Source organism: Podarcis raffonei, chromosome 5, assembly GCF_027172205.1.
Source record: "Podarcis raffonei isolate rPodRaf1 chromosome 5, rPodRaf1.pri, whole genome shotgun sequence".
Classification (NCBI taxonomy): Eukaryota; Metazoa; Chordata; class Lepidosauria; order Squamata; family Lacertidae; genus Podarcis; species Podarcis raffonei.
In genome coordinates this window covers 13503031-13525282 of record NC_070606.1, presented here as the reverse complement: position 1 = coordinate 13525282, position 22252 = coordinate 13503031, and the positions used below count along the sequence as shown (strand labels likewise).

The 22252-nt window shown below is 42.9% G+C and overlaps 1 protein-coding gene across 6 annotated transcripts in view; it reads left to right on the top strand.

Annotated features, from left to right (window-relative positions):
• MAPK8 (mitogen-activated protein kinase 8) overlaps positions 1–22252 on the top strand; it is a 27258-nt gene extending 5006 nt beyond the window's left edge. For 3 of the 6 annotated variants that reach the window (XM_053387900.1, XM_053387902.1, XM_053387903.1), the window contains exons 2-13: positions 734–833; positions 3023–3184; positions 4286–4415; positions 5178–5236; positions 5354–5492; positions 5981–6146; positions 10350–10421; positions 12014–12196; positions 12652–12776; positions 15535–15598; positions 17151–17228; positions 20675–22252. In XM_053387900.1, coding sequence (XP_053243875.1) covers positions 3027–3184; positions 4286–4415; positions 5178–5236; positions 5354–5492; positions 5981–6146; positions 10350–10421; positions 12014–12196; positions 12652–12776; positions 15535–15598; positions 17151–17228; positions 20675–20820 — 1320 coding nt within the window. In that variant the 5' untranslated portion in view covers positions 734–833; positions 3023–3026 and the 3' untranslated portion in view covers positions 20821–22252. Of the gene's footprint in view, positions 1–733; positions 834–3022; positions 3185–4285; positions 4416–5177; positions 5237–5353; positions 5493–5980; positions 6147–9919; positions 9992–10349; positions 10422–12013; positions 12197–12651; positions 12777–15534; positions 15599–17150; positions 17229–20669 lie in introns of all 6 variants that reach the window. The other 3 variants (XM_053387901.1, XM_053387905.1, XM_053387904.1) reach the window with 3 other exon arrangements.

Genomic DNA, 22252 nt, shown 5'->3' with positions numbered 1-22252 from the left:
AAGACTTTCTAGTTGGAAGGAAAAGCTAGATTTGGCTGATTTCTATTTTTAATATTGTTTAGTCTCCAATTGGTAGGATCAGAAAATAGGTGTTAGTTGCATTCAGCTTTTTTCTAAACACCCTCCTCCCATTTCTGTATCCTGTAACTGGCTTCTGGGTGCAATTCCCTTTTTGTGTGTCTGGTCTGAGGCCTTGAAAGAGATGTCTCATATGGTCCTGTGTCATCCTTTAGAAGAACTTCAGAAGCAGATGAAGCCTGCTGTTTTCCTATCCCTGGCCTGCAGAGAAGTGACAGTAGCTGGGGAACAAGTGTGGCACACTTAGAGCTGTGGTTCCCTGGACGAGACCTTGTCCTTTGTAACTGTCATCTGCTGCGTGGTTTTCCTATCCGGTGATTTTCAGAGGTGGAGGATGCCAGGAGACTCATGTAGTCATACTTCGAGAAGCTTTCAATGAAAGCGATGGCTACTTTGTTTTAATGTCTAAATTAATGACTGATAGCTTCCTGGATGGAAAAATGGGACACAAATATTACAAATAAATAAAAATGTCAGTCCTGTCTCCCCTACAAATGTCATTGTGAGGTTCCTTGCCCACATTTTTGTATAACTAATGGTATAAACATACACTTTTGCCTTTAAAAAGCAGCAAAAGTTGAGGATCAAGGCCAAGCATTCATACTATCCAGTGCAAACGCTGCAGTATTTTCACTGTGTTTTTTTTCCATTGCAGGGCATCTGTTGCTTGCTGTTCCAGACGATTAACTCCCATGACCAGTAAGGCAGCACAACGGGACCACCCACGAACAAGGGTTGGGTTTCTGCATACCCAGGTGACTCCGCAAATATGTAGAAAAAAACTGGATTTAAAGGCAAGGTGGGGGAACCCCAACACTGAAAGAATGAGAGAGTTGTGTGTACTGTCATGGAAACATAACAGGACAGAGAAGTTGGGATTGTGAGGGTGCATAATATCAAGTACGAATCCCCAACCAAGAATCCTTCAGGCCAGGAGTTAGGAATCCCTGACTTATCAGGCATCAGAATCCCTGACATTGCTTCCCACGATGGAAGGTGATAGAGCTAGTGAAACAATTACAGAGTGCTGAAAAGGGCTATCTACCCTGCTTTTGGCTCTTAGGGTCTCTGCCCCATTTGCAGTTTAAAGGCTAGTATGGAGACGATTTGTGCTTTTCCCCTTATGCTTTCTCCATTCCCAATCAATAACTTCCACCAAGCAATCTTTAAGCTACAAAAGGTGCATACTGGCCATAGCTTAAAGAGTCTTGGAGGAAGTGGCAGAAACAAGGCTCAAGTGTGTGAACTTTTAGGGACACACTCCACGAATCTATAGTAAAGGTTTGGGGAAGAAAAATATTGCCACTGAAAGTTTTCCCTTTGGGACTGCTCAGACAACAACCAGAAATTATAATCTTCTGATTGTATACCGTGACGGGTCTTGTTTGGAGCTTGCTGAGTCCAGAATGGGAAATGCTGTAGTGATACAGGACTCAGGATGGAGATACAGCTAAATGCTGTGGGTTACCGCATGTTTGTTCCTGGGCTTTTGCCAGTCTCTCTCTTCCTGCCCACGTTTTAATTTTTTTTAATTAATTAAATTATAAATATTATTGACAGACCTCCTATCTCTTAAATTCTGGAAAAGTAAGAGAATGCCAGGAGGGAGAGAAGCAAGCATGCAGGTGGCAAAATAAAAGTGGGACGGTATTAGTCTCTCTGCCCCCCTCCCTTAAAAAAAAAGCAAAGTGCCATCCCACTTTACGCTGACATTCTGTGCTATTTATTCATGTTTCATTCTAAAAAGAAAAGAAAGAGGCCTAGTGCTTTTCATTTGGAATGCTGTTAGGAAGACATCGCTAAAATGTGTTTCACTGAAAATTAATCCTCAGCTGTGAAAGGTCATCCTTTATTAATCTGCCTGCCAAGAACAACCTAGGGTGCTGCCTTTGAACTATACAGCTCTTAATTGCGTGACTCCATACCTCAGAACCATCTTTCACAAGCGGGTGAAGCTTCCTTACTCAAAGGCATCTCACCCACTATTATGTATTCCCAGTTAACAGCAGCTCATCAGGGTCTTGGACACAGAGAGGCCTTTCCTTGCCTCATACATTCTGGTATCGCTCTAATGAAAGATGTATGGAATTGTACCTGGGACCTTTTGCAGGAAAAGCATTGTGATCCCTAAAGGAGAAGTTTTCCTCCTCTTTCTACCAACAAGGAGCTGAGCTGAGCTGATGTTGAGGGAGTGCAGAATTACAAGAAAATTGTTTCTGTAAGGTTGTTGATGTCATGAGCCCCACAGCAGTGTTGGGAATCGGGATTGAGACGGCAGACTCTGAAGCAGGAGGAGGAAGAAAGATGGGGAATGTAGGCACTCTGGGTTGGACGAAGTATCTCCCCCTTCCACTCTGACTTTGGAACGTGGAGAAGGTATGCCAGCTCTCCCCTCCAACCTTCCTGTGGAGCAGAGAGACCCAGTGGAGATTGGGAGAGGCTTTGATCAGTCAGGGGCAGAAACTGAACTCATTCAAGAGGCTAGACTGGAGGGCACTGCTTTGTCACCTGGAACCAGGTGCCGCCTTCACAAATGGGAACAATCCCACCCACCCCGAAGGAGTGCACACTTGCAATCTCAACATTCCCAGAAGGCGAAAGAGTCTTGCAAGTGAGTGTGTCCTGTTTTAACAGGGAAACTTGCTGGAACATCTTTGCCATTTCCATCCGGTTCTGAAATTCTTATTCTGCTCCAGAACTCTTGTATCCTGTATCTTGACTCTTGAGTCTGTGTCTGCTTTCCAGTCCATGACATTAAATTGGACCTCTTTCTTTCTTAAAAGCAGGAGCATCTATCTGTGTTGAGCAGGTGTCGAGACAGTTGGGATGGCTGTGGCCAAAAATGCAGAAAAGTTTTCAGACTGACACACACACACACACACACACACATTTATATTTATATATTTATATGCTTAGGCATGTAACATTTTCCTTTTGTTTGCAGGTTCATGTCTTTTAGATTAAAGTGTTCGACTAACGGCGTCATGAGCAGAAGCAAACGTGAAAACAACTTCTATAGTGTAGAGATTGGAGATTCTACTTTCACTGTACTCAAACGATACCAGAATTTAAAACCTATTGGTTCGGGTGCGCAAGGCATAGTATGGTAAGGCTTTTCCTTTTTAAAAAATAGCTCAGTGATGAAATCTCATTTTGTTTAAAATGCGAACATGAGCAAAACTGATTGATGTGCTACTTGAATGCTAGATAGTACTGGTTGCTAGAGAACCATTGCTTTTGTATATATAGTGCCCCAGTCCTTTTATTGTAGCGCAAGGTGAAAAGAGGGAATAGAACCAGATACAATGACATCAGGTCACATAAAGGTCAAGTGTAACTAGGAAATAGGTGTGGCAGGTACAGAATTGGGAGAATAGCAGTTGTATGCACACTCCTGTCCCTGAGAACAGCAGCAAAACTCAGCCTCAAACCAATGAAATACCACACCTTATAAAATGTGCGAATAAGTCTCCTGATTGAAAATAACCTCAGAGGGCTATCTTTTTCAGGGAATGGATTGATTAGCCTTTTCCCTTCCTGGCATTTTGCCTCATCTAAATCACCCTCTCTGTCTTGCTTTTCTGCAAGCACGAGGAAAAAAAATTCAGGGACTTTTTATCTTGTCCCTTATGGGTTGGAAAGCAAGCAGGAGAGAATGATTTTGAGAAGACAGAATGTCAGAAGGGAAAAGGGTTAAGCAGCCCACCCATGGTTCTCTCATTGAAACTAGCAGCCTTCCACAGTTGCTTTTCTTCACTTGACCAGTGGTTGTGGTCAGTTCTGGGCCCCTTGGACGAACGAGTGTATTGAACACTCAGTGGCAGCACCACCTCCACTGTCTACAGCAGGTTTTCAGCCCAGCAGGTTGGAGCCTGAGTTTCACCACCCGTGGCAGATCACCTGATATCGCCATAGAATCCTAGATGACATCTTTGAGATAAATGTTCTTCATAGAAGCTTTACTATGAGCTGTACAATCTGAGAGTAAGCCTTTCACTACAGCAATTATTTTCCCCACAAACATTTCACAGTATCGGAATATTTAAGCTGTTTTGATTCTTATTCAAATCAGAATATCTATAATACTGCAAACCTCTTTCAGATCCTTGACTGATTGTGTTTCACGGATAGGTCTTGACTCCAGTCTCCCAGTCTTCTTGTCAATTTTTATACAAATATGGTTATGACAGTTCACTTTTATTTACAGTGCAGCCTACGATGCTATCCTTGAAAGAAATGTAGCAATCAAGAAGCTAAGTCGGCCATTTCAGAACCAAACCCATGCCAAACGAGCCTACAGAGAGCTTGTCCTCATGAAGTGCGTAAACCACAAAAACGTAAGTACATTTGTTCATCGTTTAAATATCAACAGTAAGGGTCAGACTAGATGTGAGATCATTCTTACTCATGCATTTGCCACATTTGTGTGTAAAGATGGACAAACTGATCCTGTTTCTTTCACTATCGTTAACCTTTTGTTGTAAAAATTAGCATCCCATTCTCCTCTTTAATGTTTAAATAGGGCAGACATCACGTCTAATTTGGCATAGCAAGAAAATAGCAAATAGGATACAGGACGGTTTAATTTGCTAGAAATGGGTTATATTTTATTATGTTGATTTATACTATACTATCTTGATGATACTATACTGAATGGATGGGTTCTGAACATCAGCAATTTGGTATCTGTAAAATATTTATGTAGTTCTTTTCAGCTAAACCTCACAAAGCGTTTTACATAAAAAGATGAAAACAAGTGCAAATTAAAACTATATAACAAAACAACAAAGATAAGCTACAAGGAAAAAATAATACTTCCCCCCCATTCTCCATTGATTTAATTTATTTCCACCCGTCCTACCATACCCATGCAAAGCTACAATTGCATAAGTAAATTAAGTGTAAGATGAGAGTTACCTGTATTCAGTACAGCTAGTTGGGCTTGTCTTTGAGGTTATAGGTGAAAATGTGAGAGAGCGTCAGTGAAGTTCTGATTTGATCAAATGCTATGTTTTCTTGCGTGTTTCTTTTTGCATTTATCACTTAGAGACAAACAGACTGTTTGTGGGCCTTCATTGTGACTTGTTTCTTTCCCATAGATAATTGGCCTATTGAATGTCTTTACCCCACAGAAATCACTGGAAGAATTTCAAGATGTGTAAGTATAATTTTTTTTTGTAAAACTTGTTCGGCGAGTACATTACGAGCGCACAATTGATTTTATGACCTAAGTTGCTGCTCTCGTCTGATTTTACGTTTTGATGTTCTTCAAAAGTTACATAGTGATGGAGCTCATGGATGCAAATCTCTGCCAAGTGATTCAAATGGAGCTCGACCATGAACGAATGTCCTATCTCCTCTATCAAATGCTGTGCGGCATTAAGCATCTTCACTCAGCTGGAATTATACATAGGGTTAGTGAGATTATTGCCGTTGTTTTAACATTCCTGTTTGGGGAGTATTTTTTTTTTTGCTGTTAAGCCAAAGAAGATTGCTGTTCACTTGAAATAAAACTGCCATGGTGGCTATGTTTTAAACCAACTGCAGTTTCAAAACAGCCTTCAAATGCAGACCTATGTACAACACATTATAGTAGTCAACCCTATATCTTACTACAAGATAAGCAGATGAAAGGCACTCCCTAGCAGAGAGGCCACCTGTCTGGTCATACCTCCAGATTACAAATTTAATCCTCTAGGGCAGGGGTGGGGAACCTGTAGCCTTCTAGATGTTGTTGAATTCCAACTCCCATTGTCCCTAGGCAGCATGAGACTTCTGGCTGAAAAAAAACCCCTCCCCACACTTGTTTCATAATTACCAGTTTGTTTTTTATCTTCCACTGGGGACTTTCATGCTTGGCTTAGAATAATCTCTCTCTGTCTCTCTCTCTCTTTCTTGAAAGGATTTGAAACCTAGCAATATAGTAGTAAAATCTGACTGCACGCTGAAGATTCTTGACTTTGGATTAGCTAGAACAGCAGGAACCAGCTTTATGATGACACCTTATGTTGTGACTCGTTACTACAGAGCACCAGAAGTCATCCTAGGGATGGGATACAAAGAAAATGGTCAGCAACTTTCATTTTGTCCCTTAACATAATGTGCTTTATATCTTCTGTCCCTACACCCTGCACATTACATCTTACATTTTTCTCAGCTGCTGAAGCTTATTTTTTAAAATAGCACCATGACCTAAGTAAGCTAAATGTTTAACCCCACTATGTTGTGTTGAAAGCATGTTAGGAAATACTATTTATACACTGAGGAAACATAGGATGCAGTTGTTTAGATAAAATATGCTCTTGGGGCAGTGTTTTATTCTATCTGCACAAATAACACTTTCCCACTCTATGCTAGGTCCACCTTGATCTCGTGTTTGACATGGAGGTTAAAATTTTAAGCTCAGTTATCTAGAACTGATAATGGAAATGGATGTAAAACTTCATTCAAGCCACCACTCAGTTATCAGCTTTTATCCTGTAAAAGCTGCAGTGTGGTGGCTGCTGCTTGTAGCCTGAGATGGTGGCCAATCTCCCACCTTCTCTGGGGATTGGAGAGGCAGGTGATATCTGTTGCAGATTTAGATTTACCAAAAACTTTTCCCCACCATCTCCAAATAACGAAGGTGAACGAATAGGTAGGCTTTCCCAGAGAGATAAAGACAGATGAATGATCAGAAGCAGCAGTTGCTCCTTGCATCTAGTACTTGCACAATCCTTCCTGCTGTGTGGCTATGAGAGAGGAGTAACTGTGGAGATGACAGCTGCTCCTTTCCTGCTATCCCTGTGGGCAGCACGGAAGGGAGAATTAGTCAAGCAATGGCTGTAAGATGCACCTGCCTCTGCTTCCAAGATCTCACTTGTCATCTTCCTCTGGGATGCCATACTGCTCAGTCACACTCCTTTTTACACTCTCGGGTGGCGCTGTGGGTTAAACCACAGAGCCTAGGACTTGCCCATCAGAAGGTCAGTGGTTCGAATCCCCGCAACGGGGTGAGCTCCCGTTGTTCGGTCCCAGCTCCTGCCCACCTAGCAGTTAAAAGCACGTCAGTGCAAGTAGATAAATAGGTACCACTCTGGCGGGACGGTAAACGGCATTTCCATGCGCTGCTCTGGTTCGCCAGAAGCAGCTTAGTCATGCTGGCCACATGACCCGGAAGCTGTATGCCAGCTCCCTCGGCCAGTAAAGCGAGATGAGCGCCGCAACCCCAGAGTCGGTCATGACTGGACCTAATGGTCAGGGGTCCCTTTACCATGTTTGCTGCTTTTTATAGAGGTATCTACCATTTCTTCTTGCTTGTCCTCAGCCTCTCTCCGGGCAAGTGTCAGGGAGAGGATTGGGACAATAGAACATAGAAAGCTGCCTTATACTGAGCCAGGCCACCTTTCTCACATCTGATGTCCTATGTGATCCAAGGTGTAGGACAGGTAGAGATGTAGCTGCCAATGTACCACCAGGAGCTGTAAAGTGCACTCCTGATTGTGCACCCGGCAAGGGAAAGCAGGCTTCAACTCTCCCACTCACCAGCGGATGGATGGTAGAGCCAAGCCTGCTTCATCATCTGCGCTAACAAGTTCCCCAGAGCCACAATTCTCTGAGTGGCTTAACAACCAGTCCCATTTATTTATTTACTTAGTACTAAATAGATTTATATACCGTCCTTCATCACAAGATATCAGGGCGGTTCACAGGATAAAAATACAAGGTAAAAGCAAAAATACATATCGTATTGGCATGAATATAAGCCACACCCGAATATAAGCCGCAGCTTTACTTCGCCACGCTCCTGGCGCTGTTTGCCCCGCGCTCCTGGTTGCATACCGTAAGGTCACAAATATAAGCCATGCTTTAACTTTTCACCGTCAGAATTTGGGGGGAAAGTGTGGCTTATATTCAGGCCAATACAGTAGTTAAAACGAAAGCAACAATAGTTAAGATGAAAACAAAAGGGAGTGAGGGGAATAGGGGTTTCCTAACAACTCTCAGCACCTATAACTAACTGCGGCTCCAAGAATTACTTAGGGGAAGCCATGGCTCTTTAAAGTGGTGTCAGAGTGATTGAAATGTATTGTGTGAATGTGGTTTCTATCAAGGACCTCAGAACTCTACTACTTTCAGAGGTTCTGATGAACAGGAGCAGGAAATTCCCTACTGGAAAAGGAAAAGCTAATTTGCCTTGAAGTTGACCACGTTGTCTATAACAATGTGATGTTTGTTTGTTTATTAAATCTCTACACCACACTTCATCTGAAACCACGAGGCAGTTTACAAAATAAAAACACAGAAATACACACCATAATAGGAAACAAAAACAATACCCCGTTCTCTCTTGCATAGATTGCTTAATTGGCCAAAGGCCTGGGAGGAGAGGGATGTTTATGCCTGGCACCTAAAGACAGGCAGCAAAGAGCTTCCCACAAACAGGGAGCCAGTATAGAAAAGGTCTGTTCTTGTGATTCTACTCTCCGAACCTCCCATGGAGGAGGCACAGGAAGAAGGACCACAGATAGTGATTGCAGGGTCTGGGTTGGTTCATATGGGGAGAGGTATTGCAGTACTGAGCTGTTTTAAGGCTTTATAGGTCAAAACCAGCACTTTGGAATGGGCCTGGAAACTAATTGGCAGCCAGTGCAGTCAGGCCAAGATTGGCATTACATGCCCAAACCATCTTGCCCCGGTGTTAGCACACCAGTCCACCATCGGAAGCTGTTTCAGGGAGCTCTGGTATAAATTAAGGGGTACCTTGTGATAAGAAAGAATTCTGTGCTTGGAATTCAAAGGGGACACTTTTTCATAGCAGCTGCCTTAGCTCCAGTGGCACAGCCTTGTTTGTGGCACATCCTCCCCAGAGAAGGCTCTCCATATGGATGCCATTCAACTTACCTTGGATGATGGTGTTCTGGGAGAAGATACTCCAGAGATGAACAAAGTACATAGGCAGGTTGTGGTGGGAGCAGATATCTGTTCAGGTACCTGTGTGAAAAGCACAACTACAAGTGTTTAGTTAGAAACTTGTACCCCAGGCTCTAGCACTTTGAATTGTGCTCAGAAATGGCCTGGAAGTTCTCTCGATACCCTGGTCCTGGTGGCTGTATTATGAGCTAATGGTAGTTTCCAAGCAGTCTTCAGAGGCAGGCACACATATAGTACATTAGAGCACTCAACACTAGACGTTCATCAGAGCATGGATAATTGTGACCAGTCTGTCTCTATCCTGGAGAGATCCCAGCTGGTATGCCATTCTAAACTGATAAAAGGCACTCTTTTGGCACAGAGGCTATCTGGGCCTTTGGTGACAAGGGTGCATCTAGGAGCCAGCCTTGATATTTTAGACTGAGTGCAATCTAGAACCGTTTGAACACAGTCTGAATAGATGAGCCACCTACCCCACTGATATTCTACCTTTTTGAGATTGATTAATTCTCATTACTAATTATGAACCTGTGTGTATTTTCCTCTGTCATTTCAGCTGTTTGTTAAGGAATTCGGTTATTGTTAATCTTTTCTTAATGAACAAGAATTTTTGGTTTTTTTAGCTTTCAAGTATTGGGGGTTTACTCTACTTCCGCTTAGCAAGTTGCATTGAAATGTAGTGGGAGCTATGTAAGGTCGCTATTCTCCTGTGACCATTATTGCTTCCATTGGGTCCCACTCAGAATACGTTTTGGACATATGGAGCTGTGTGTGTGTGTTTTAAAAATACGTTTACAGCTTGATCCCATGATTGCGTCTTCCTTTTTGGTGCTTTCTCTGCAGATAGTAAAATGCAGTCATGCCCTCCTGCTTCTTTAATTTTCAGTGACAATTTGCTTTGCTTCTTCTTTTTGTGCTACAAACATAGTGGATTTATGGTCTGTTGGGTGCATTATGGGAGAAATGGTTTGCCACAAAATCCTCTTTCCAGGAAGGGACTGTATCCTTGTACTGCTGCAGCATGTGATTTTTTTGGTAACTAATACCTTGTGACTCTCTTCCCCCTTTGTCCCCCCAAATATTCCTTGGAAAATGCTTATAACTCCCTCCACCCACCCTTAAAAGGCTCATAATTATTTCCTCCGGATAAGTATAAAAATTATTAGAATAAATTTGGTTCTATTGAGGCTGCATTTAGCAGTAGGAAATAGTCTCTGCTGGTATGATAGCAAGCACATCTTCACTTTTCTCATTCATTTTCATCCTGCACTGCTCTTTATTATCATTGGTTTTTTTTCCTTTTAAAGTCCTTTTTGCTTTTCTTTTAATCAGTTAATGTCATTGCATTTTGTTTTCAGTTGACATTTGGTCAGTGGGGTGCATCATGGGAGAAATGATCAAAGGTGGTGTATTATTTCCTGGTACAGACCGTATCCTTACTTTGGGCCTAGAACTGAATGATCAAAAGTCAAATGTATTCTAGCATTTTCCTTTCCAACATCAAATAATGCTGTCTCCAGCTGCCGAGGCTTTAAAATTCTATTGTTTCAAACATTTATACAGTTTGCTGTTTGCTCCAATTAAGAGCATAGGCCTACTTGCTTTGTAAACAAAGTGGTTTTTTATATGCTCCAGAACAGTAAAAAGTTTTGTGTTGATTAACAGTTCCACCAGCTGGAGGAACACCTTGTATGGTTGTGTCTTTGTGTGATTTGGGCTTGAACACAGAAGTATTTCTAGTGGGCAGCATGTGAAAAATTAGTGAGATCTATTTAATATCCTTCTGCTTTTTTCCTCTGTAACTTCATTTTTTGCATTTTCTCCTTTCTATTGAGTACCTAAGCGTATTGTCTTAATTGTTTATGTTTAGCTTTGTGTCCTAACAGAGCTAGTTATTTAATATTCTGTTAATCTTCATTTGTGTGTGGACACCTTCATTAGTGGTACTGCTATTTAGTAGTGTTAACAGGTTGGGGCAATAGGAGCACCTGCTCTGGATACCACTTAGAGAGTAGCATGAGGTGGGCATCACTTACACAATGACTGACCCTTGGATAAGTGTTTGCTTCCCTGGTTTTTCCTCTCTCTCTGGTCCTTTAACATTCTTGTTAGCAGTCATTTCTGACTCTTATAACGTATTTTGCTACAAGTGATTCCCTGACTGGTGCAGAACTGTTCTTGGCTTAGATTGAGGTATGGGGAGAAGACTGGTTGGTTTACTGGGTTTGATGGGACAAAAGCACCACACCGTATACTGTCAATCTTCTTGATATTCCCTGCAGTGTGATTAATAGGGCAAGGGGTGTTTTGGAAGACACTTTCTCAAGTGATGATCACAGGTTTCCCCAAATTACCAGACATTCAAAAGGGAGAGATACCCTGATATCTGTTGGAACTCAAACTCTGCCAGCAATGTAAGGTCCAGCAAATTCCCCAGTTGCCTTACTGACAATTTCATTTCCCAGAAGGTTGAAGACACAACCGGGGGATCATCTCTCTTGGTCCTGGTCCTCACCAACAGGGAGGAGGTGAACTGATCGATGAAGCAGAAGTACTGGGAACCTTGGGAGGAAGTGATCACGTCCTCTTGGGTTTCATTATACAGAGGCAATGTAAAGCTGAGGGTGGTTAAACATGCACTCTGGACTTTAAGAAGGCTGATTTCGAAAAGCTTAAGGAACTTGTGGGTGAGATCCCATGGTCAGAAATAGTCAAAGAGAAGGGATGGGAGTTTTTTTATTGACAGCACAAATGCAGACGATTCCAACAAAATTCTTTCTGTTTTCTATACTGTTCTGAAAGCCTCTAAGTGGCATTTTGAAATGCATGAGATCCTGTGTGCCAGGTGAGACTAGCCCTTGTTGAGATCATAGCGAAAAGAGCAGTTATTTGATTTAGCCACCATTGGTTCTCTAACAAGTTATTGTTGGCCATAGCTCTCCCATTTATCATTGATGTAGTTTTAACATGGCCTTTGTCCTGAACGCTGCATAAACAATTTTCCTTAGCTGCTTCACCTCAGATATTGATCAATGGAATAAAGTTATTGAACAACTAGGAACGCCGTGCTCAGAATTCATGAAGAAGCTGCAGCCAACAGTGAGGACATATGTGGAGAATAGGCCTAAATATGCTGGTTATAGTTTTGAAAAGCTCTTCCCAGATGTCCTGTTTCCAGTTGATTCTGAACATAACAAACTGAAAGGTAAGAGTTTTGTGCAGTGCTGCACTTTGATTTCCACTGTGGCAGACACAAGCCCACATGCCTCTTTCCCTTTCTAGCTCAGATGGAGGAGTCAGAGGCTAGTTTTGGTTCTGTGCTTCCATCCAGCAAATGCAGAACCAAAACAAAGCCCAGCCTTCTTTCCATCTTTGAGAGCGGGTTGGGATAATCCTCAGTTCCAGGGTTGGGAAGATGCCTTGCATTTATCTTGCTCTCTAGAGGCTGGCTGACACATCGCTATGATGAAAGTAGTGAGCAAGACTGTAGAGCTTTGCTCATAAACTACATTGATATTGAAGCAGCTAGTTTGGTTGTATCGCCAAATAAGTTGTATAATAAGTTTCTTCCTTAGTTTGCTTATGACTCTCACCCCAACCTTTTCCATGCCACCCGAAATGTTTAAATATTACATCCTATGTTAAATGTTACTCCTGCAGCCAGTCAGGCAAGAGATTTGTTATCCAAAATGCTGGTGATCGACGCATCAAAAAGAATCTCAGTAGATGAAGCTCTACAGCACCCATACATCAATGTCTGGTATGACCCTTCAGAAGCAGAAGCAGTAAGTTTTATTTATTATTTAGAATCTGGATTCTTTTGCTGACAGGGACACCACTGATCATGGTGTCTGGTGCCGGAAGGTAGCCCAAAAGGCTGATTGTTTATTCTTTACATGATTGAATTGGAGTTTCAGAAGGTTCAGGATAAGCTTTGCCAAAATGGGAAGCATTCCAAAAAGCTTTGCCAGAATAGAATCAACCCCGTTTTGAAGGAAATGGTCCTAAAACTACTTTATTCTGAGATGATCCCTAGGCTTTGTTTGCCCTGGCACATAGCTGAATCTTTTTTTCTTTTTTTCAAGTCATTTTTTAAAAATTTTACAAAATAATAATAATAATAATAATAAATTTTATTTATATCCCGCCCTCCCCAGCCAAAGCTGGGCTCAGGGCGGCTAACAACAATAAAACAATACAAAAGCACAACACAAACAACACTCTAAAATCATTCATTATAAATTAATTAAATTCAAGCCACTGGCCACCATTGGGCCAGAGCTCCGCGAAGATTGCCGAGGGAGGCAGTCAGGCTGTGCCCTGGCCAAAGGCCTGGCGGAACAGCTCTGTCTTGCAGGCCCTGCGGAAAGATGTCAAGTCCCGCAGGGCCCTACAGGTACAGTGGTACCCCTGGTTGCAAACGGGATCCGTTCCGGAGGTCCGTTGGCAACATAAAAAGCCTGCAACCTGAAGCGCCGTATCTGCGCAGGTGCGTGGCGCAATTTGGCGCTTGTGCGCATGCGCAAAGCGCGATTCAGCACTTCTGCGCATGCGCAAGCGGCGAAACCCAGAAGCAACCCTTTCTGGTTCTTCCGGGTCGCTGTGGGAAGCAACCTGAAAAAATGTATCATGAAGCAAACGTAACATGAGGTATGACTGTACAGTAATACCTTGGGTTGCGAACACTGCGGGTTGCGGGTTTTCAGGTTACGGACGCGCCAAACCCTGAGTCTCAAGCAACAGCAATGGATGCAGAAGTACCCTTAAGCTATGTACCTGCTACTTCAGAGGAAGTGTAACCCATAGGTAGGCAAACTAAGGCCCAATCGCCTTCTAAATCTGGCCCGCGGATGGTCCATGAATCAGCATGTTTTTACATGAGTAGAATGTGCCCTTTTATTTAAAATGCATCTCTGGGTTATTTGTGAGGCATAGGAATTCATTCATTTCCCCCCCCCCCCAAAAAAAAAAATATAGTCCGGCCTCCAACAAGGTCTGAGGGACAGTGGACCTGCCCCCTGCTGAAAAAGTTTGCTGACCCCTGATTACTGTAACCCCTTCAAGAGCAGGCAACCCCCCCATCTATCCAGTCTAGGGAACTGTCCATTAACAGTGCCTCAGTCGTAACTGGACTGAGTGTCAGCTTGCTGGCTCTCATCCAGTCCACTGCCAAGGCAAGACAGCGGCCCAGCACATCCACTGCCTCACCTGCCAATGTAAAGGAGAAATAGAGCTGTGTTTAGTTAGGATATTGCTCCAAAACTCCAGATGACCCCATTTAACGGTTTCATGTCACGAAGCTAAGACTGCTTGCAAAAGAGGGAAAGGGAGATAAAATTTGGCTGCCAAATATCCATGAAATTAAGCCCTGGCAGGGGGGCCCTTCAAAATAACTTGAAGAGCATCTGGCTCAACACTAGATTATTATTATTATGCTTTTTTATGACTCCTACACATTATGTGCAAGGTTCTGAGTTTCCAAGTTATGCTGTAAGTGTAATTATATGAATCTTCATTTATTTATTTTTTTGTGGGGGCAGGATTTTCATTTGCATTGTTGTTTTCACTTTGCTGATGTCCAACTCATGGACGTCTTATGCATCATGGGGCAGGTTGGCACTTGTAACTCCTAAGCCTTTATTATGCTGCATACAGCTAGTTGTAGCATTGGGATTATTTTCCAGAAGTGGATTGAGGAGACATTTTAGCACACTAATTAGCACTGCTGATTAGCAGCCTAAACATAGAGAGGACTCAGTGAATTTCAGAATCCTGCTGTATAGGTATCTGGGGAAAATCTAGGGAAATGCAAGTGGAATGCTGGGCATGTACAGTATTCCTACAAAGCAGTGTTGGTCAGCTTAGAGGCACAAGTGTAAGTTATGCCACTTCTTGTGGAAAAGGTCCATTTAAATTATCTATGTTTATGCATGTGATCGGGACACGGGTGGCGCTGTGGGTTAAACCACAGAGCCTAGGACTTGCCGATCAGAAGGTCGGCAGTTCGAATCCTCATGACAGGGTGAGCTCCCGTTGCTCAGTCTCTGCTCCTGCCAACCTAGCAGTTTGAAAGCACCGCCAAGTGTAAGTAGATAAATAGGTACCACTCTGGCGGGAAGGTAAACGGCATTTCCGTGTGCTGCTCTGGTTCACCAGAAGTGGCTTAGTCATGCTGGCCACATGACCTGGAAGTTGTACGCCGGCTCCCTCGGCCAATAAATTGAGATGAGTGCTGCAACCCCAGAGTCGGTCACGACTGGACCTAATGGTCATGGGTCCCTTTACCTTTACCTCTAGGCATGTGATCAACATTGGGCCCTTGTCACAATACCCTCCCCCAGTGACATAGCAGGAACAAAAATTCTACATAATGATAGGTCCTTGGAAAATTTCATGGCTGGTCTATAATGCAAAATAATTAATAAATTGAGGGCCTGTCTGGTATTAATATCCTGGGATGAATATACGATTATTCTGAAATTGAGAGTGTAAATTTATATTTGCTACCTTTTATTCAGTTTTCTGCCACATTTTTGTTTTCAGCCTCCTCCAAAGATACCAGACAAGCAGCTGGATGAAAGAGAGCACACAATAGAAGAATGGAAAGGTGAGGTTAATACTTTAAGTATTAATATTATTACCAATGAAGCTTTCACTGCACTGTTTTAAGATGCTAAAGTGTGGTGGGAACTGACTGCATTTGCCCCCACAAACTATGTTGGGAATAACAGCCCCCAACAATTTTCTAAATCAGCAGGTTCCTAAACACTTGGGTTGGTTGGTGGTTCTTTTTCTCAGCCTTTAGTCCTGTAATAATAATAATAATAATAATAATAATAATAATAATAATAATAATAATTATTATTATTATTATTATTATTATTATTATTATTATTATTATTATTATTATTAATACTCCGCCCATCTGGCTGGGTTTTCCCAGCCGCTCTGGGCAGCTCCCAACAGATGACCAAAAACAGAATAAAACTTCAAACATTAAAAACTTCCCTAAACAGGGATGCCTTCAGAGGTCTTCTAAAAGTCAGATAGTTGTTTATTTCCTTGACATCTGATGGGAGGGCGTTCCACAGGGTGGGCGCCACTACCGACAAGGTAGAAGTTGTGCAAGCTTATTAATATATAGCTTATTGATATCTGCTGGATCAGACCAAAAGTCCATTTGGTTCAACATCCTGTTTCCCACACTGGCCAACCAGAAGCCTACAAATAGGGCAATGAATCGCAGGAGTACTGTACTTACTGTTCAGTTATCATTTTGTGCTCACAGCTAGGCAAAGTAGGAGATTGGTATCCATTATTTCAGTACTTTCTTATGAAGGAAGTACAGAATCTAATCTGCTTGTAGCTGGAAAAGAACAATGAACGGTGGGTATCATGAATAAGTTAATTAAAGTGGAGTGAAAGAATACGATCCTGTATAAGTAAGCAGTTAGTTGTATGGCTCAGAGTCATGTAGAAAAGGAGAGAATAAAGGTCAGAGAGAAACTTGGAACAAAATGTGTGGGAATTAAGAGTTATAAAAGGGGCTTCTCCTTGAACTTTGATAAAGGCATTGCTTTTAAAATCCCTTGCACCTTTTAAGAATTGAGTGTTATAGTATCCATTAACTAGCTTTTGATATATCCAAATGGGATCTGTAAAGGCACTATAATGGCCACCTCTCTTCAGGACTAATATCCATGCCTTTATATTTTTCTTTCTAGAATACTAGCAGTGCAACTCTTGGAAAAGGCACCCATTGTGTATTTAAAGTCTCTCGCTTGGGTAGATTTTCTGTTTCTGATAGTGTTCTGAAGTTTTGCTAGTTTTGTGGTTGAAGAATCATTTGACCCAGAAGCATTTAAGGAAGCAAACATTGCCTGCAGATGTCGGGGAGGGTGTGGCCTTTTCAAAATGCTTTTTTATGTGCTCATCCTCAAGAAAACCCTGAAGCTGTCTGCTCAGTTTTGCAAAGTGGAGCAGAATGGCGGTATTTCATGGGTGCATTGTTTGACTTGCCTAATGTACTACATTCTCTGCTTTCTGCCTGATCAACAGAATCATATTCAATAGAACATGTGATACTTGTTATATAGGAGTCTGTTTCTTTGGCTTGTTTGAAATACCGTATGGATAACACTATACCTGGTGATTTTCAGAGTTGATTTACAAGGAAGTTATGGACCTGGAGGAGAGAACCAAGAATGGAGTTATATGTGGACAACCGCCTCCTTTAGGTTGGTTTACAATAAAAGTGCTGTTGCTCTAGTTTCTGCCACTTAGCCCTCTTCAGGTGTTTGTGCTGGAGCATGGAGAAGGAAGTGAGGACAGCCTTTCCGCATTCCCATCCACCTTCACTACTTGGAGAAGAACTGTCTGTACCAGGCAACTTGCTCTACAGTACTCATGTGCATTTTACACACATACCCAGTTACCCATTGCCATGATACAGTAAGTCATTTTAGGAAAAGGAAAGGGAAAGTGACCCCTCACCGTTAGGTCCAGGCGTGGCCGACTCTGGGGTTGCGGCGCTCATCTCGCTTTATTGGCCGAGGGAGCCGGCATACAGCTTCCGGGTCATGTGGCCAGCATGACTAAGCCGCTTCTGGCGAACCAGAGCAGCGCACGGAAACACCGTTTACCTTCCCGCCGGAGTGGTACCTATTTATCTACTTGCACTTTGACGCGCTTTCGAACTGCTAGGTTGGCAGGAGCAGGGACCGAGCAACGGGAGCTCACCCCATTGCGGGGATTCAAACCGCCGACCTTCTGATCGGCAAGTCCTAGGCTCTGTGGTTTAACCCACAGCGCCACCCGTGTCCCAAGTCATTTTAGAAGCCACTGCAAATTACTGTGATGGTGTATGCACAAGCACTTCCAATTCACCTTCTTCCCCTGCAACAAGGTGGCAGGTGTAGATCTGTTAATATCTGCACGCAGTAAATACACCTGCCTCCTTCACTGTGAATAGCCATGTACAGCTGTCTCAGGTCTGTGGGGCCTGTTTGGGTCTATCCGACCTCAAAAAAAGTCTTTGAGGGATACAAACACTAATCCCAATTCTCTGTTGCTAGATCATACCTTAAGAACGTGAGGTGGGATTCAACATTTTTGTCTTACAAACATCCGATCAGTGCAAGCTTATCAGCTTGGCAGATGGAATTATCCAACCCCCACAAAGCCAGTTGAGGAGGGGAAATCCCTGTAATGCAAGTGGAAACCCTTGCTTGCGCTGGGCTTTTGCTGGCAGGATCCATTTGATGAATCCCATCCAGTTTTCAGTACTTACTCCATCAGCCCTTTCCCAAATCTTTGTGAATTTCTGGAGAAATAACTCATTGAATTAAAGGCTGCTTCTCTACTTGAGCTCAGAGAGTTTTGCTAGTCTGCTTTCTGTCTGTCACTTTGAAAAAGCAGCTTTCTCCCCCAGAGAGAGTGAGGGGGTGGCGCTCTGGGTTAAACCACAGAGCCAAGGGCTTGCCGATCAGAAGGTTGGCAGTTCGAATCCCCGCGATGGGGTGAGCTCCCGTTGCCCGGTCGCTGCTCCTGCCAACCTAGCAGTTCGAAAGCACGTCACAGTGCAAGTAGATAAATAGGTATCGCTCCGGTGGGAAGGTAAATGGTGTTTCCGTGCGCTGCTCTGGTTTGCCAGAAGCGGCTTAGTCGTGCTGGCCACATGACTCGGGAGCTGTACGCCAGCTCCCTCGGCCTATAGAGCGAGATGAGCGCCGCAATCCCAGAGTCGGTCACAACTGGACCTAATGGTCAGGGATCCCTTTACCTAGAGAGACTGAGGACTTCAGGAAATCCCTGATCAGACTTGCATTGCCTAGCTAACAGTATAATCTGACTTGGGCATATGCAAACCTCACCTGAATCACCCATGTTTGCCTTGTAATTCAGGAAGGAGACCCCTGTTGGTTACCTGGTCTTTCTTTGTTGAAGCCCTATAATTGGGGGAGGGTTTTTTTGTTTGTTTGTTTGTTTGTTTCCATTTTAAATAACTGGGAGTTAGACATCCTTGCTGATCTACTTCAGACCACTCAGAGATCTACTGGAGCCCATTTTTGGCATAGACAACACATGGCAGCTGCAACCTTTGCACCAGGCAGGCAAGTCACCCTCCACTCTGCACACATGTCATAAGCTCACCTGTGTCCCTAATGATGGAATCCCCCAACTTCCAGAGGCGTATCTTCTGTGGGCATACATTCATTCATTTCATTTATTATGGCCATAGGCCTATACAGGTAAAAACAACACATAAGTGACAGCTTGTGCCGTAGGGGGAAAAAAACAAAAACAAAAAAAACAGTCGCTAAAACACCACTATAACAATAAAATACTATAAGATGGAAAGGCATACTACGCCTTAATTTGCTTGTGGGCATATTTGTTCATCCTACCAAAGGGTTCTGTTTTCTCTTCAGAGCAACTCCCACTTCCCAGGGCCTCCATTCTCTGTGACTGTGGAAGGCCTGTAACTCTGGTGGTGGGATGCTGTTATCCTATCCCTGAAGGCCTTGTCCCCCAACCTCTCTGACTCTCAGCTTCTTGAGGTCAGCTGCCTTGGCCTCACAGGGATGAACTTGATCCCTTAGGGCCAGGAGCTCATGGCACCAAGCACCCACCCACAACCTCTGTCCAGCAGAGGCATGTAACATTCTGCACAGTATGATTGATAGCCCCTGGACCCCTCCTGACTTTAGTGCCTGTTGTTAGTTAGGTAAATTTACTGTGGAGTTTGGAATTTCTTACATCAGTAGCTTTGTAAGGGAGTAATCTGCTCTGGCCTCCTCACTCCTACTGCCAAACTCACCAGCTAACATGACCCTTTGCCACAGGTTGAGATGCTTTGCTGACTGGGCCACCCTTTTTTTCTTTGCTTACAAAGTGGACTCCCTGGATTTGTAGCCCTGACTAGCTTCCCCCAGCTGTTGCTGCAGCCAGTTAGGTCCGGAGCGCCTTGTTAGAAAAATGGAAGGAGGAGTGGCTCAATTATTGGGCTGCACCCGGTTCCAGTGAGTAGAAATCTGAAATGGGATTTGGAGTCAGCCCCCCCCCCCAATGAATGGATTTTTTTTTCCGTTGGGGGTTGACAAAGGTGGGTTAAGGTAAAGATATGGGAGTGAAGGACCTCTGGGATTGCAAGAAGTTGACTCCCTGTGGGACTTTTTAAAATTGAGCTGATTATTAACTTATTTTGAAACTTAACCAAAAGCTGAGCTTTTAACTTAGATTGAGTCTTAACCTTCCACTTAGCTCATATACAGCACTTAATAACTTTGCGATAAGCTTAATCTTGAGCTTCAACTGAGGGTGGTTGGTTGGTTTTTGTTTTGGAACCTAAGTTGCCCTCTAGCTTTAAGTTGTAACTTAGACTGTCTGCTTTTTTAAAACGGCACTGAAAGCTGACACTCGAGGGGTTGTTTTAAAGTAGATCCTAGCTTTTAACTGGTTTTAAATGGAGCTGAAAGCTGAAACGTTTAACCTGGAATGAGCTCTAAGCTTACACTTAGCTGATGTGCTGTCCTGGGTAACCTAAAACTGAATCCTACAAGACTTAAGTTTAACCAGTCTGTTATGAGCCAAGTGCATTAATGGCCAGTCAGAGTGAAAACGAGCCAGTGAAGGAGGCCAGTCTCTCTGTAACCGAATTGATGTTCTGTTTCTCATAGCACAGGTGCAGCAGTGATCAATGGTTCTCGGCATCCCTCTTCATCGTCATCTGCCAATGACGTCTCTTCAATGTCTACTGACCCAACATTGGCCTCCGATACAGACAGCAGCCTAGAAGCCTCCGCAGGCCCCCTGGGTTGCTGTAGATGACTACTTGACGTACTGGGGGACAGGGGTTCTCTTAGTTACAAAAATTGGTGGTATTATTTGGGGGAGTGTTTTCAAAAGTAATTGTGGGATTAATTTCAGAGTGCTAATTTTAATTTAAGTTGCGTTTTCAAAGTAAGCCACAATACTTTCCTGTAATAAATTGTACAGTATTAATAATTTTTATCATGAGTTTTTAAATTTGCATATGTTTTACTACTGTGATGTGGACCTCGTTTTTAAAAATTACATTATTAAATGTAACATTGCTGTCCCGTTTGTTACACGACAGCTTTATTTAAGGTTTACTTGAGTTTCAGAATCATTTTATTAGGGTATCTTTGTGTGTTGCACACCCTTTTTCAGTCCATAAGCTAAATGTTTTATTTTTAGCCATTTGAGTGGTTAAACTATCTAATTATAGGCTAAGGTGTAGCCACGGAGACAGCAGTCCTGAACAGTGACATCTCCTGCGGTATATAGGGAACATTATATAAGCTCTGACAATGTCACATTTTCTTGTGCCCAAAGGAATCACACGAAACAAGATGAAGAAGCATGATAGAGCACGCCGCCTTTGCCATGCAAATTTAACTTGCCCCATAGTTAAATAGATTAACAATGCAAATTCATGTTTCCCACACTGAAAATGGTTCTGTGGTGCTCATTTCTCTACCTTCCTTGCATATTCAGGCTAGTGCATCTCTTAGTTTATAAAGCGCTCTTTTTCCCAAATTTAGCACTTTCTCCTTACACAGCATCCTGTCGCTTCAGGATCTGCAGCGAATGCATTGCATAAGATGATGCTGCAGGAACGTCCATTGTGCTGCACTGACAGCGTTCCTCTTTTGCCTCACCGTGTCATTGGAGCGGCATAGAAAACACCCCCCAAACTGACAGTGGGTCATTCTGAAGCCGTGAGAATTGGGTAGCATTTCAGCACAGAGTTCCCATCTTTGGGCGTGCTCCCTTAAAAAAAAAACCCAACCAACCACCAACAACGAACTATGTAGAAATGTTAAATATAATGTAAAATGGTGCTGCTCTTCACTGAAGTATGTTAACTGTTTACAGTGTACATTATTGAATGATATTTTTTTGTGCAACCGATTAAGTTCTGTGTGAGTAAAACAATCATTGGGAATTTGTCCTTAGGAAATGCAATGTTTGTGAATTTAGGCTGTGCTGACTGCCTTGCGTAGATAGAAGTAATTTGTGTAGTGGATTTAAATGTGAACAAAACTGTACATCAGTGCTGCCTACAGAAGCAAATATTAAATGATAGCACAAGTATCTTGTTGGACACAACCATGAAGGCTGAGAGAATTGAATCTTGCCTGAAACTGTTTGGTTCTATCCATCCAGTTCTTTGGAAGTGAAAGTCTGTTTCTTTGCTTGCTTGCTTGTTTTTAAAGAGAGGCTACTTCTTTTCAAA